Consider the following 15461-nt stretch of genomic DNA (forward strand, 5'->3'; position numbering starts at 1 on the left):
ATGACTAGTAGTGATTTAAAGGAATTACCTCTATTACCCCTATTGGGCCCCGCCCCTTTGGCCCCTCCGGGGTCAGAGCCACCATTTATGCAAAATCTCTTCCCCTTCCCCCAAGGATGTTTCTGACCAACTTGGGTTTAAATCCATTCATAACTTTATGACTAGTAGTGATTTAAAGGAATTACCTCTATTACCCATATTGGGCCCCGCCCCTTTGGTCCCTCGGGGGTCAGAACCACTATTTATGCAAAATCTGTTCCCCTTTGCCCAAGGATGTTTCTGACCAAATTGGGTTCAAATCCATTCATAACTTTATGACTAGTAGTGATTTAAAGGAATTACCTCTATTACCCCTATTGGGCCCCGCCCCTTTGGCCCCTCCGGGGTCAGAGCCACCATTTATGCAAAATCTCTTCCCCTTCCCCCAAGGATGTTTCTGACCAAATTTGGTTCAAATCCATTCATAACTTTATGACTAGTAGTGATTTAAAGGAATTACCTTTATTTCTCCTATTGGGCCCAGCCCCTTGGGGGTAAGAGCCAACATTGATGCAAAATCTCTTCCCCTTCCCCCAGGGATGTTTCTGTCCAACTTGGGTTCAAATCCATTCATAACTTTATGACTAGTAGTGATTTAAAGGAATTACTTCTATTACCCCTATTGGGCCCCGCCCCTTTGGCCCCTCCGGGGTCAGAGCCACCATTTATGCAAAATCTCTTCCCCTTCCCCCAAGGATGTTTCTGACCAAATTTTATTCAAATCCATTCATAACTTTATGACTAGTAGTGATTTAAAGGAATTACCTTTATTTCTCATATTGGGCCTGGCCCCTTTGGCCCCTTGGGGGTCAGAGCCAACATTGATGCAAAATCTCTTCCCCTTCCCCCAAGGATGTTTCTGACCAAATTGGGTTCAAATCCATTCATAATTTTATGACAAGTAGCGATTTAAAGGAAATACCTTTATTTCCCCTATTGGGCCCTGCCCCTTTGGCCTCTCGGGGGTCAGAATCACCATTTATGCGAAATCTGTTCCCCTTCCCCCATGGATGTTTCTGACCAAATTGGGTTGAAATTCATTCATAACTTTATGACTAGTAGCGATTTAAAGGAATTACCTCTATTTCCCTTATTGGGCCCCGCCCCTTTGGTCCCTCAGGGGTCAGAGTCACCATTTATGCAAAAACTGTTCCCATTCTGCCAGGAATGTTTCTGGCCAAATTTGGTCTAAATCCAATAAGAACTTCATGACTAGTAGCGATTTGAAGCAAATGTTCACGGACGGACGGACGGACGGACGGACGACGGACGCCGCGCCATGGTATAAGCTCACCGGACCTTCGGTCCAGGTGAGCTTAAAACGACAGAAAAAAATAAGCACGTTACCTAAAGTATCACTGCAATATCGAAACATTTCTTTAGGTGATGTCGATTTTGCACATTGACTTGCGCGTTGTTATTAGACGCGGATATTTCTGGTCAGATATGAGGTAAAGTATAGATTCGAGGCAAAGTATAGATTCGAGGCTCGGACATTAAAAATCTCCCTTTATTATTATTGTTTCTGTGTTATGTGTAAATCAAGAGGAAACAAGCATCACCTGGTGTATTACTGTAGATGTTTTCCGCTGCCGCCTCAGATTTGACAGACAGGTGTTCTGTTTCTGGTGGATCACTGTATACGTCATTCTGGTGTACATTGGAACGACCGATATCAGTAAGGGATTCCTCTTTACCAGCACTCAAGCGACGTCTGTGCAAAAATGGCACGAATACATCGAATATCACAAATCGTATATATATTAATCTTTAATTAAATAGCAAGTCTAAGGCTTCTCGTGCAATACGAATTTGTTGAAAAGCGTGTTTATAACACTCGAAGTTTATGCCCATTTCATCAATGAAATGTATTACGTGCTCATAAATTCGTGAACTTTATCTCGATAAAGAGGGAGGGGTGTGTTTGGATGGCTGGAATTACACACAGGAGGGTGAGAGTTTCTGCTTAATGGACGTGTCATGTTCGCGAAAGAAGAATCGTTACATACAGTATGTACATTATGTACATACATATTATATTTTAAAAATATATTATTATACATGTATGCAATCATATGGATTCAACATTGTAAAAACTGTCGTATAAGTTATGAATAATGTGTAAAAACCGTGATATCAATTTATAATCTATCAACACAAAACTGTAATACATCACCTTCTGAAGAGGATGACAATGACAATAGCGATGACAGCGACAACAAACACCCCTACAATACCTCCTACTATTGGCCCCGCGTCAACTGTTGGTGTTGGACTTTCGGATATTTGGGCTTGTCCTATTGCAGAGAAAAAACAACCTTTAAAGACTTTTGAATGATTATAAGATTAAAAAAAAAATATTTTGCCTATTCAGCACACAGGAAGTATTTGTAGCTGATATAATTTTACGTCGGTCTGTACCGTGAACAGTGATATTTCAAACTCAGTGTAAGAGTTTGGCTGGTCAGCACGTGGTTTACCGGTGTGCCGGGCCAACAAACGATGGTTGTTATATCCCTGTCAATGGAACAGATGGTTGTTTAATTATTATTTTTTTCGGTAACAAATTATACGATGATGTGAAACTTATTCATCGCGCCATCATAAATGTCCGATGAATATATGCGTCGATATTGATAGCGTTGTCAATTTGCGACATTATTTTGCTATATAAAATGATGACGTATCCTATTGTGAAGAGCTACAAAGGGTGTGCACGTTTTCTCCCCTTATCCCGTCTAAGATTGGATTATCTTATCCATAGAAACCCTGGGATTGCCCTGAGATAATAAATCTTTGACGAGGTGTGCACGTATTTAACTATATCGTGTAACTATTATTCACATATGCCGCCGTTCTTGAGTTTCACATGTTTATGGACAGATATGAAATAATAAATACTTGTATTGCAGAAATCTCCTTGATAACCAGGATCACAATCGGTCATACATATGCCTGTGTCCCTTGTACAGATGCTGCAATATCCACATGTCATGTTGCATTTCATTCCGTATAAACCCGCCTTACATTCTGATAGTCAAAGAAAAATGAAAGCACGCAGTCAGTATAGTTATAGTTATAATATATATGCAAACGCAACAACACCATTATCGTTATGGTTTTAAAAATGTCTGCATCCTTTTATAATATGGAACCAACGGTGCTATACATAAACTTACCCGTGCATTCCCCGCTCAGCTGATCACATTCAGCACAACTGCTATTGCATGTCATCGAACAGTTTGTACCGTAAAATCCTCTGGTGCAACCTAGAAATTAAATATATGACTTAATATATTGATGTGTCATAATGATAAAGATAAGTTAATATGCTGTTATATACGACATTATGAAAAAATGTGACGTCATTATCAGAAACAAAAATATATAAAAATATCCGTTTGATGTTAAACCTTTGAGATGCCAAACTCTTAACGTATCGATGAAACGGATACTGAATTAATAATATGTAGTATTTAATAAATACATCATGTACATTATCGCTGTTTACTTTTTATGATGAAATAAACATAAATATATAAATTAAGTTATAAATCCATATCGAGACTATTTAACGATTTCCGGGACCATAAGTAAAAAAAATCTCATTGTTTCCAGGGCTAGGGACCTACTGGAAAAGGCAATCACGTTTAATGGGAAATTACAGACTAAGCGTGTAAATAATGTGTACGAGGGCTGATTGATCAATGTTGAGCCTCATATAGAAGGATTTGAATTTTGCCGGACATATTGTACTATTTCTCAACATAATCCTCTTCGGTATCTATACACTTTTGCCAGCGGTGTCTGGTTGACTCAATTCCACTTTTTCAGAACTCCTTTTCTTGGCAAAAACTCATACAATGCATTTTAGGGCTAAGGTGTCTGAAATAGCTGTTTTCAGTTTTGGAAATACACTGTAGATGAAAGTCTGCTAGAGCGTGATCAGGTGAATAAGGCGGACGCTCAACCAATTTAAAGCCACAATCGTGAATGGCAGCCATGGTAATGACACTCGTTCACCCTAACTCTTACCGATTTTTGCCATCTTACAAAAACCGTTTGTCTTGATTACTTTAGAGTGCTACCTCTTCGATATCAACTAATCAGATGAGATCAGTCCTTGGGTACACGGCCCTATATAGTCAGAGATAGTAGGACTCTAAACAGAACATCCTTGAGTACATCTTTCAAAACGAGGCTCACAACTTATGAATCAGCCCTCGTACAGGGTAAATTTTGCGCAAAATACGATATTGACATAACAGGTCTTTACCATTTTCAGCACAGTTCTGATCATTAGTGTTGCTGTATTTTTCGAGGTCACGTTCTAAAGCATTGAACCAATCAATCATCATTGCTTTATTTTGCATATTCATGTCGTTATCATATTTCAAGATATATTGCTAATAAGGTAATTCTTTAAAGTTTATACGTCCCAGCCATTCTACAGTCGTACTTTCCGTAGTGTGTTTTTGTTTTAGGCATGTTGAGACGAATATTTGGTACTGTGCTGACAATACATGGTATCAGATGATTTTGCCAAAACAAGACCTGGCGTCTTTATAAATAAACGATTTTATAACAATGAATGTGAAGAGTTTAGAAAAAATGGTGTCTTTCTATTTCTCTGAAATAAATACATGTATTAATTTCTTAAGACGTACAGAATAGTCTCCCATTTTTCTACGCCCTAGAATAAAATTTCTGCAATGCTCAAACTATATAATGACATCACTTAAAAATCTCACACAGCTCTGATATCATCATTGTTGTAAGTATATCATATACTGCGAATATCATAGACAGCACACGTATTTGTCCAACAGTTACATGCGGTAGATTTTAAGTACGAAAAGAATGTACTTATTGGATTACTAAAGGTAAGATTTTAAATGAGAACATAATTATGTTAAATAATGGAAAGTATAGCAATATCACAAAGGGGGAACACGTAGTCAAAGAATTAAAATGGAAACAAATGTTTATCAAATGTAACAATATCAGCATTCTTAAAGTATATCCGGTATGTATATTCATGTATATTTCCAAAATCAAATGCATTATGATTTCCATAACAGAAGGTTTGAATCACAAAAAAGAAATTATACGAAACATACATATACATATATACATATCCAAATACTTTACTGAGAGACACATTATCAGCATTTTCTGTAATTTCACTATTGAACATTATTCGTTAAATGTTTACTTCATCGACTGTATTAAAACACAGGTGTTAAAATCGAAATAAATAATATGAATATTAAGTTTGTCAACACATGCCGTTGATTTATCAAGATTAATTACTATGATCGTGAATTCATTGATGACGTTCTATATTTAAAATAACATATTGACCAAATTATGAATTTACGAATTGTCTGGTAAGTTAGGAGCTGTAACTTACCATCACAGTTCCCGTTGACTTTCTCACACAGTCGGTCCTGACAATTTGCAGAACATTCCTGTTCACATCTAATGCCGTACTGACGAGGAACACAATCTGGAAAGTTTATACAATATAATTTATTTGCTTCGTCAAACGTGGTATTATCGATATTATCCTGTATATATAAATTCAAATTATATGTATAATGCAATCAATTTTAATCATATTCTATGAACACATATCATCAATGACTTCGACTTCTATTAACGACTCATGTGGCCTCAAACAACACTTACATTTCCTCATTATTCTACCAAAGAGAAATACAAATAAAAATATTTCAAAACTGGTTTTCTCGTCATGTGGTAGAACTATTCAAGCTGAACCTAAGGAAGCTGGAAAGTAATTCATGACCTGCGTTTAAGAAAAATATTTCTATTTAAGTATCACCACACCACACCACTGTATTATGGGAAACACAAAGAAATCAAAGAAAATAGTATTTGATATATAGCATTTAATTATCGACTATCAAGTCGATGTATTTTGATAAATAATTTTTTGATGTCCACTTAGCTCAAATAAAAATGATCCAATGTCTTTAGGAACAAATGTGATGTTTTCTTGTGTAACCAACGTTTATATCTCATTTATTGGTAGAGAATATTACAGATTTGGTCTCATTTAACAATATTTTACATAGTTATTTGTTACAAACATATGCAGTGTCCTGCGTGCCTTCTACACAACGACTCATTGCAATTTCTAGGACAGTTCTTATTACATGCATTATCATACGTTCCAGTAATGAAAACATTAAAATGCTTAATTGATCATTATGTCATACGCACGAGTTATAACATGGAATTCTTTCAACATCAAATACAAATCAATCAATTCCATGCAAAAAATGTCACATTTTGGAAAATTATGGAAACATAATATTTATACAAACATGGACATTTTCGATAATCATATACATCAATCATCCATACGATGACAGTCAATAGCTTACATCTCATTCTTTTTATGTCAGTTTAATATGCGAGATCTTACACCGATCTTGATATATCAGACACATCATCATATGTATCATACAGCCAAAGTCGTTGAATTGTCGTGGTGTATACTATCTTCAATTAAAATAACTTACCTGTACATGATCCTGTGTACCGTTCACACAGCACGTCCTTACATTTTCCTGGACAGTTCTGATCACAGTTAGTGCCTTGCTTTCCAGGAATACAGTCTGTAAAAAACATTTTCCCTCCGTAACAAACGATACTTTAACGCATCGTTTTGTCGTCATTTTAATGTCATAGTATATCATCCCCATTGGTTTAATACGGCGACAAATAAGGTTTCTAACTACATTGATTTTTCTGCGCTTTTTGTCAGAGTTTGATAAATTGTTGTATTTGTTGTGGTTATAAGTATAATAATAACCATATTTCATCATTATTGAAGTTACACAACGAAACTCCATTATTTATTTTCAAGATTGGTTTAATACGGCGACAAATAAGGTTTTCAACCACATTAATTTTTCTGCGCTTTTTGTCAGAGTTTGATAAATTGTTGTATTTGTTGTGGTTATAAGTATAATAATAACCATATTTCATCATTATTGAAGTTACACAACGAAACTCCATTATTTATTTTCAAGATAAATTTTGGTTAGGTTTGGTTTATTTTGTTTAACGTCCTATTAACAGCTAAGGTCATTAAAAGACGGCCTCCCGTGCGTGCAAAATGCATGCGTGTGGTGAGTGCGTATGTGTGTTTTGGGAGGCTGCGGTATGTTCGTGTTAAGTCTCCTTGTGATAGGCCGGAACTTTTGCCGATTTATAGTGCTACCTCACTGGAGCATTCTGCCGAAGACAGCCAGCAGCACACCCCACCCGTTCACATTTTACTGACAACGGGCGAACCAGTCGTCCCACTCCAAATACGCTGAGCGCTAAGCAGGAGTAGCAACTGCCATTTTTAAAGACATTTTTATGTCACGGCCAGGGGACAGAACCCAAAGCCTTCCTCACAGGGGCGAACGCTCAACTAAAGGCCAAAAGTGAGGCATTGTCAAGGGATACATGAGGAAGAAGAGAAAAGATAAGATCCCAAGTTTCGTCGCCTCTTACGATCATGCAATGGGGGCAACAGGTACAATTCTTACGCCCTACCTGCAGGGCAGTCAAGATAAATAATTAAAAAAAGATCATCTGTTTTTTTTTTGTTTTTTTTTTCAAGATAAATTAAACAAGCATTCTGTGAGTATTGCTTAACCAATACATGTCCCCTACCGGTGCCCCCAAGTTAAAACTTTAGCCAAATTTGAGTAAAAAAAGTTTAGCCACAACTGAAATACGATCATTTTATGAAAATAAGTTCATTCCAAACAATGTGTATTCTATTGGGGTGAATAAACAATGTTTCCCGCCCATAAAAGATATTCAGGTATTCTTTTGGTATGTCTATCTAAAGTGAATTTAAATTGAAATGTGTAATAACAGCCTTGGATTGAAATACATATTTGTATAAACATAATTCTGCATAGCACAGCATAGTAGTACACTGATTTTATTCCAAAAGAATCTCACATCAGTGAAGCATTCAATACAGAGAAAACAGTTAAGTCCATATTATGGAAAAAAATTCAAAAAATGAAAATATTTTTTTTTTTCAACTGTACAAAAGTAATGCCACACACCCAAAGAACTTATATGCAAAGAATCAGCATCCTAATACCATTATTAAGTGAATGGTGTGCCATTATAAAACTTTAACCAAAACTTTAACCTGAAGAATACAGAGAAAAAAGTGAAGTTCATAAAACGGTAAAAATTTCAAAAAATGAAAATAATTTTTTCACTTTTAACCATACAGACATAATGCCACACATCCAAAGAACATATATGCAAAGAATCAGCATCCTTATACCATTATTAGGTGAATGGTGTGCCATTATACAACTTAACCTGAAGAATACAGAGAAAAAAAAGTTAAGTTCATAATACGGCAACAATTTCAAAAAATGAAAATATTTTTTTCATTTTTAACCATACAAACGTAATTCCACACATCCAAAGAACCTCTATGCAAAGAATCACCATCCTTATACCATTATTAGGTGAATGGTGTGCCATTATAAAACTTTAACCAAAACTTTAACCTGAAGTATACAGAGAAAAAAGTGAAGTTCATAATATGGCAAAAATTTCAAAAAATGAAAATAATTTTTCCACTTTTAACCATACAAAATACAAAATAATGCCACACATCCAAAGAACATCTATGCGAAGAACCAGCATCCTAATACCATTATTATGTGTGCCATGTGCCGAGTGTGAATTGTTTCAGCTACTACATGAGTATGTTTAATGAACACATCGAACTAATAAATGAAATAGATCACTCAATGTAATATTCTCATCACGTAAAGTACGATAGTTAAAGAGGCCAAATTTCAACAGATCTTCATAAGGACTAAATATATCTAAAAGAGATCAAGGCGGAATCGTCATCATTCAATGTTTATATAATACACATAAAAGACGGGAGAAAACAAAAGAGGCTTCGTCGGTCGAGTCGAATGAGGAATTAGCATTTCTCCTGGAAATTCCTGTGGAATACTCGAGTCGATATCCTGATAGGTTCGTAATTAAGTTATAATCGAAGTAACAATTGTCGCTGTGTTAAAAAATCAGAGAAAATAAACCTAAATTTTAACTCATCGATCCACAATCGATGACTTTAAAGTATACTATTTATTTGTCTGATATTTGTACTAAATCCATGCACACGTTTTGATTTTAAATACGACACACGTGTTTTTACCCTGTGGTGCTCATATATATGCTACTTTGTGTACGAGTAAGGTCATATTTGTGTGCTATGTTTAAACTGTTTTTGATATTTTTAACGAGCTAAGCATGTTACCATAGCATAAGTAATTGAGGTAAATGGGTTATAATTTGGGTTTATCATCACAACAAAGGTGCACCGTCATCACTCGTAATGCTGTGATCTGTTTACGGTTGTCTATGGTGTCAGGTTTTATCTAAGTGAAGAGGGGAGAGGTGGATAAATATTCAAGTGTGGAAGCTCAGCGGCAGGGCTATGCTAAATTTCTACGTAAATATGATATCTATCCCATCACGGTTAGTCATAAACATTAGTGTTTAAAAGCGTAACCGTCAAATCATATATGCAGTTCGAACGAAGGAATTAACCCCTTGATAACTCATGTGGCCTCAGACCACACTTGATTTCCCTCTATATTCTACCAAAGAGAAATGAAAATTAAAAAACAAATTAAACTTTGAAAAACAAGTGATCCCAGAGGGATCTTGGCGTCCACCATTGCATGATCTTAATAGGTTCCATGTTAGATTGATCATTCTATTTTCCCTACCTCTTACTAATCTGTGTAAATTAAGAAACATCCTTCTTGTTCTTTTCAACAAGGGGAACATATATATGAAACTTGAGATTAAGCGATAAGCGATAATGGCTGTCTGTAGGCCATGTTGTTTTCAGATTGGTCCCAAAATGCAAGGGGAGCCTACATATGAAATTTCAGAAAGATCCATTCAGTACTGTCTGAAAAATAGGGATAACTAAGTTCAATTGTCAAAATCCAAGAAGGCTGCCTGATGGACATGTTGCTTTCCGATTGATCAAAAATGCAATATACGTAACTACGGGAAAAGAGGAACCTATATAATAAATATAAGAAGGATTCCTTTAGTACTTTCTGAGAAATAGCGATAACAAGAATTGTTTACGGAGGGACGAGGGACGAACGAAGGGACAGACGGCCCACGGACGAAGGGCGATCTGAATAGCCCACCATCATCAGATGGTGGGCTAAAAATCTGGTTTTCATATCATGTAGAACCTTTCAAGCTAAACCTAAGGGAGCTGGAAAGTACCTCATGGTCTGCGTTTAAGAAAGAGATTTCTATTTAAGTGTCACCAATTCTACTATATTATGGGAAAATCAGAAAAATTAAAACATAGTATTACATTGCATTATAACTCCTATGTCCTGTCACATAAACAAGCATGAACATTGTGCTAAAACAAACTTATATCACTAGAATATATATTTCACTATGAACTTACATTAATAATATGCTCATACCTGCAACAGAGGACAGAAAGACTATTTATTGACAGTCCTGACATTTCGATATGTACTGCATTCGTGTGCAACGACGCGAAATTAATAATTTTGGTCTCAGGCCTGTATATATGTGATAAACGGATAAGTAATTTAAAACTTCTAACTGATCATGCAGTATTATATATTAATAATGATGTCCCTAGGTAGTTACGCAATATATCACCATTTAAATCATTTGCTTCACTTCCCGTTTTCAATCAATGTTTTGAAAATAAGATTGAGAATTTCTAAAATTCAATGGAAAAATTACAACTCAATTTTCTTTATATATTACATATATTACTTCAATGATAATAAATGATTAGAATATTTGAGCAAGAATAAAAATCACAATGAGTTTAATGTGCAAAGATATGCCTCATAGTTGACTTACATCCAGACCAAAATCAAGTACGACGTGACGGGCAAAACTTTACTTATTCATACTCCTTAAAAGAAATCGTATAAGGCTGATTTGTGACAGATAAAATAATTAATAAGTAACTAAAATAGTACAAGTATGATGTGGGTTTTTACTCTATCTCTACGTCATGTTTCCTTGAACAGGGAAAAATTATCTCCTTTACATTAATAAAATATTTTCAATGACTTGTATTTAAAATACCAAACAAACGCATTTAAACTGTTCACTTACATCTACAGAAAAAAATGAAGATGGAAAAGACATTTCCGGTTAAAATGTACTTAAATATTGTTAAATATTACGTATGCACTTTGTTGCGCTGATTAAAATTCAAATATTTCGGTTAAGGAAACATTGTTTTTCTAAACCATTGCACTTCATTTGTTGCTAGCATGGACTGATGAAGGGAAGTGAACCTCCTGCAAATAATTGCACACATAATTGCACACAACGTAGCACCTTTGCTAGTCAATTCTGAATGGTTTACACTCAAGCTCGTCAGCTGTTCTTCTAGCGGTTTTTGAAATTATTGCTCTTTCCGCATTTTCAACCAACCAAAACGGGCCTTACACGTGTACTTCATCGTTAACACATCGAGACATGTGTCGTTTTGATGAGATATGTGGTCAATAACTTCCTGTCAATTCATCGAACGCTGTGAGTGTTTCCCTAAATATCATACGCCACTGGTTTTAGGTAAAAGGCAATTGGATATTCGACAAGTTCTCTCTGGGCGCCGCAATGTTTGTTAATTTCAAAACCAAGCCTGAATGTAGGATTCCAGGACGCGACTATATCTCGACTATAAAAGTCAAGGATCCATTGGGTGTAACGTAATCAGAAGCCTTGGGTAGCGAATATGATAATGAAGTGACCTTGTACAATAAGTTTACCCAGCAGGCGACTTGTCACGTAATTAAATAAAATCTTCCCAACTGGCGGCCTGGTAAGATCAGAAAGTTACCTTCATCTCTTGTGTAGGTGTATCTATATATGTACGATACATCTCACATTTCATCATTTATAATGAACCCATGTGTTTAATCGAAAGCCTGATCATTTCGATATCTATTCCTAACCTACTGTGAGTTGAATCTGCTCCCCTATGTCACCGTAATATACGACAAAAGGTTGTGCCGTGATAATTGTTCGTCTAATTTTAGATCACGTGATTCGCCTGAATGAACTATAACGTCGTTGTGCATTTTAGACTGGTCCACAACCACTGGGCTCCTTAAAAAGATGTGCATAGTACCTGTATTTCGTGATGAAGTTAGTTAATTGCATGTTCATAGACATGATGTTTTTTTCTCAGGTTAATTTAAAAATTCCAACATTAACACACATGTGTAAAGTCTGACCGACTCATACCTAAGCAGATGCCAGCGTCCGTCGTACAAAGATTGTCTTTGCAATTCGCAGGACAATCCGAATTACAGAAGATGCCATATTTTCCTTTGGGGCAATCTGAAAGGAAGTAAAGTGTTTAAAATACATTTCACCATTGTGAGATGCTTGTTCATGTGATAGACGTTGCGGCACCAGAAATGATTTTAACAGGAATTTAAGAATATGATTGGGTCTCCGAGTATATAACTAATATACTTATATAACAAAGATACTTGCTCATATTCTGACATGCGTTCGATGAAAATGCAAGTTTCGGCTGATAATTACAACATTAGTATCCCATTTATTACATTACCAGATCATATCTCTAAAGTATTCATGTGACATTAAGTGAGACGTGTCATGAGATCGTTGATATGCCTGATGTTTACACAATAAATACGGTAACTCTAACCAGAAAACACAGATATGCCGTAATAAACCTGTGTTATGAATGTTGGTGTTACGGTGTAAAACATTAAAAATGTCTTCTGCGGCCTATCTGTTGAAACAGGCATTCTGACAAAATGTTTAAAAAAAAACTACAGGCCCATGGGCCTTGACGGTCAACCGAGTTTCGAAATATTTCCGTTCATTTAATTGACCCATTTCGACCTTACCCATCAGTCCTATGGGTCAGTCAGGGCCAATAAATTCTCATTCCATGCTAATAATGTTAACAAAGTTAGAATGAATTCCAATAGAAATCCAACAAATAATAGTCAAAAATGTGATTTCCCTATATAAACTATGGTAAAGCTTACACCCTCCCCAGGGAGAAACGTGAGACCCCAGGGTCATGAAATTCACAATTTTGGTAAAGCACATCAAGACCCTTCCATCATTGAGGAATTGATATTTTAGTCAATTTGTCCCTATTTAGCCCCGCCCATCAGCCCCTGGGGTCCGTCAGGGCCGATATGTGCATTACCAGGGGCAAACTTGATATCCCAGGGTCATAAAAATCAGAATTTCGGTAAAGCACCTTAAGAGCCTTCCATCTATGAAGAGTGTTTGATCCAACCATATGTTAGAGTAAAAAAGAAGATTTTTGAAATTTTAGTCAATTGGACCATTTTTGGCCCCGCCCCTCATCCCCCTGTGGGTGGGACCATATAATTCACAATTTTGATTGCCTTTTAGCCATAGATCCTTCCTGTCAAATTTTATTGAAGTACGGACAAAAGTGACCTAAAAACAAAAAAACAAAATGGATTGTACTATACTTGTCAAAACCAAGTTTTTTGTTTCCCTGTGTACCCCACGGTGCCGCTATTTGAACGTGCGAAATATGAATGGTATATCTCAAAGTAAATAAACAAATACATATCTACATTTTTTAACACTTTTGTCAAATTTAGTCTTCCGTTAACTGTTCTTGTCGCTTCAACTACAAGTAAATGGCATCAGTAGCCCTGCTTAAATTGGTTCACCAGTTATCTCATTGTGTTACAGGAATGTTGATATTGTCTTTTTAATATTGTATATAAAATGGTAACTTACAGAAACAGGCACCTGTTTTGGAGTAACAGTTACCACCATAACACACTGGTGGACAAGGACTGTTACAGTTTCTGTCGCCGTATTTCCTTACTTGACATCCTGTTGGAAAGACAAATGAAAGCATGGTAGTACATACACTGACAAGCGAATTCATTTTCTTTTCTCACCAGATTGTTTTCGAAGTAAGCATCATCATCAATACCCCGACAAACTTATTCTATAAGAAACGTAGTATAATGTAATCCTGCCTCAATAGATAATTTGGTACAGCTAAGGAACAGCTATATGTTAAAACCAATATTGACATTGTTGTTTACAAATGATCAATGGAAATTATCGTATTTTGGAGGAAAACAAAATAATGGACACACAGATGATCGAAGAGATGATTTGGAATGATAGGAGCCTTTCAGGTAATGCAAGGGGACATTTGATGGCCTCTTAGCGCCGTTTTTTTTTTACTTATTGATAAGATTATTTAGATTATATAACATCATGGTTTAGCAAGCAAAGAAAGGCATTGTCCTATTATCATACTGATAAATCCAAGACAATTTCACAAATTTATTCATTATAAAACCTAAATGTATTATAACAGGTAAACCTACTACGGTTTTGCCCATTCTCTCTTTCAGGAATATATAGAACATTACTGAATCAGTCCAAATGAGTAAAATTAAGTAATTGTACAATCAGATATATACCACATTATCTGAAAACAGAATTATATTTTTCCTGAAACCTTTGACATGTTCTTTATGTGTATGTACAGCTGATTTGGATGAGGAAAAATGTTTTATTTTAGAAATCATACGTTTTAAATGAAGAAAAATGCAAGCATTTACACAGCATCACCTCACCAAGTCATTTATTGAAGCCATTAATAAACAGAATCATACTCACCAAAGACTTGTACTTCACATAACTCCAGAATAGCGTTATTACTATACCAATCGTGTCGTTTAGGGTTTTCTCTATGGTTGTACACGGTCACATACTGACTTACATACGGGCACTGGTGTGTCATCACCAGCTGTACAACATCTCTAGTACTACTAGTGTCCTCGTAATAAAGTACACCTTCTGTTGGTGTGTCGGTGGTGTTGGATACGTAAAGATGATATCCTGCCAATCTGTGCTTAAAACCATCTTAAAAGAAAACAAAAATCAGCATGTAGATAACCACTTTAATAGGCACGGAGAGGGTCAATATCAATTTAAATGTCGAATGTTATTACACCCAATCTTACAAGATAATCAGGTTTAAATTTATTGAAGTTTTTTGGGTTAACCAAAAAAATAGCCATCGAAATAGCCTCACAGAAACCGCCTTCTGTGGCGAAATTGGTAATGTATGATAATCGATCTATCAGGCAATTCTCTGCTGCTGATTTTCGGTTATGATAGGAAATTGTTACTGATTCCCGTGCAGTGCCTTTGTCATTCAGAAATACTTTAAATTAAAAAATTAAGGATCTTGATACGGTATTAAACGTGTTAGAATCAGTTTTGTCAAATCACACTGAAGAGTTTCGCTGGGGAATGTG

The 15461-nt window shown here is 35.8% G+C and overlaps 1 protein-coding gene across 1 annotated transcript in view; it reads right to left on the minus strand.

The window, feature by feature from the left end:
* Window positions 1–1569: 1569 nt before the first annotated feature.
* LOC117318800 (scavenger receptor class F member 1-like) overlaps window positions 1570–15461 on the minus strand; it is a 19672-nt gene continuing 5780 nt past the window's right edge. Inside the window, exon 6 of the mRNA XM_033873755.1 lies at window positions 1570–1753. Coding sequence (XP_033729646.1) covers window positions 1570–1753 — 184 coding nt within the window. The remainder of the gene's footprint in view (window positions 1754–15461) is intronic.

The sequence above is a fragment of the Pecten maximus genome, unplaced genomic scaffold, assembly GCF_902652985.1.
Source record: "Pecten maximus unplaced genomic scaffold, xPecMax1.1, whole genome shotgun sequence".
Taxonomy (NCBI): domain Eukaryota; kingdom Metazoa; phylum Mollusca; class Bivalvia; order Pectinida; family Pectinidae; genus Pecten; species Pecten maximus.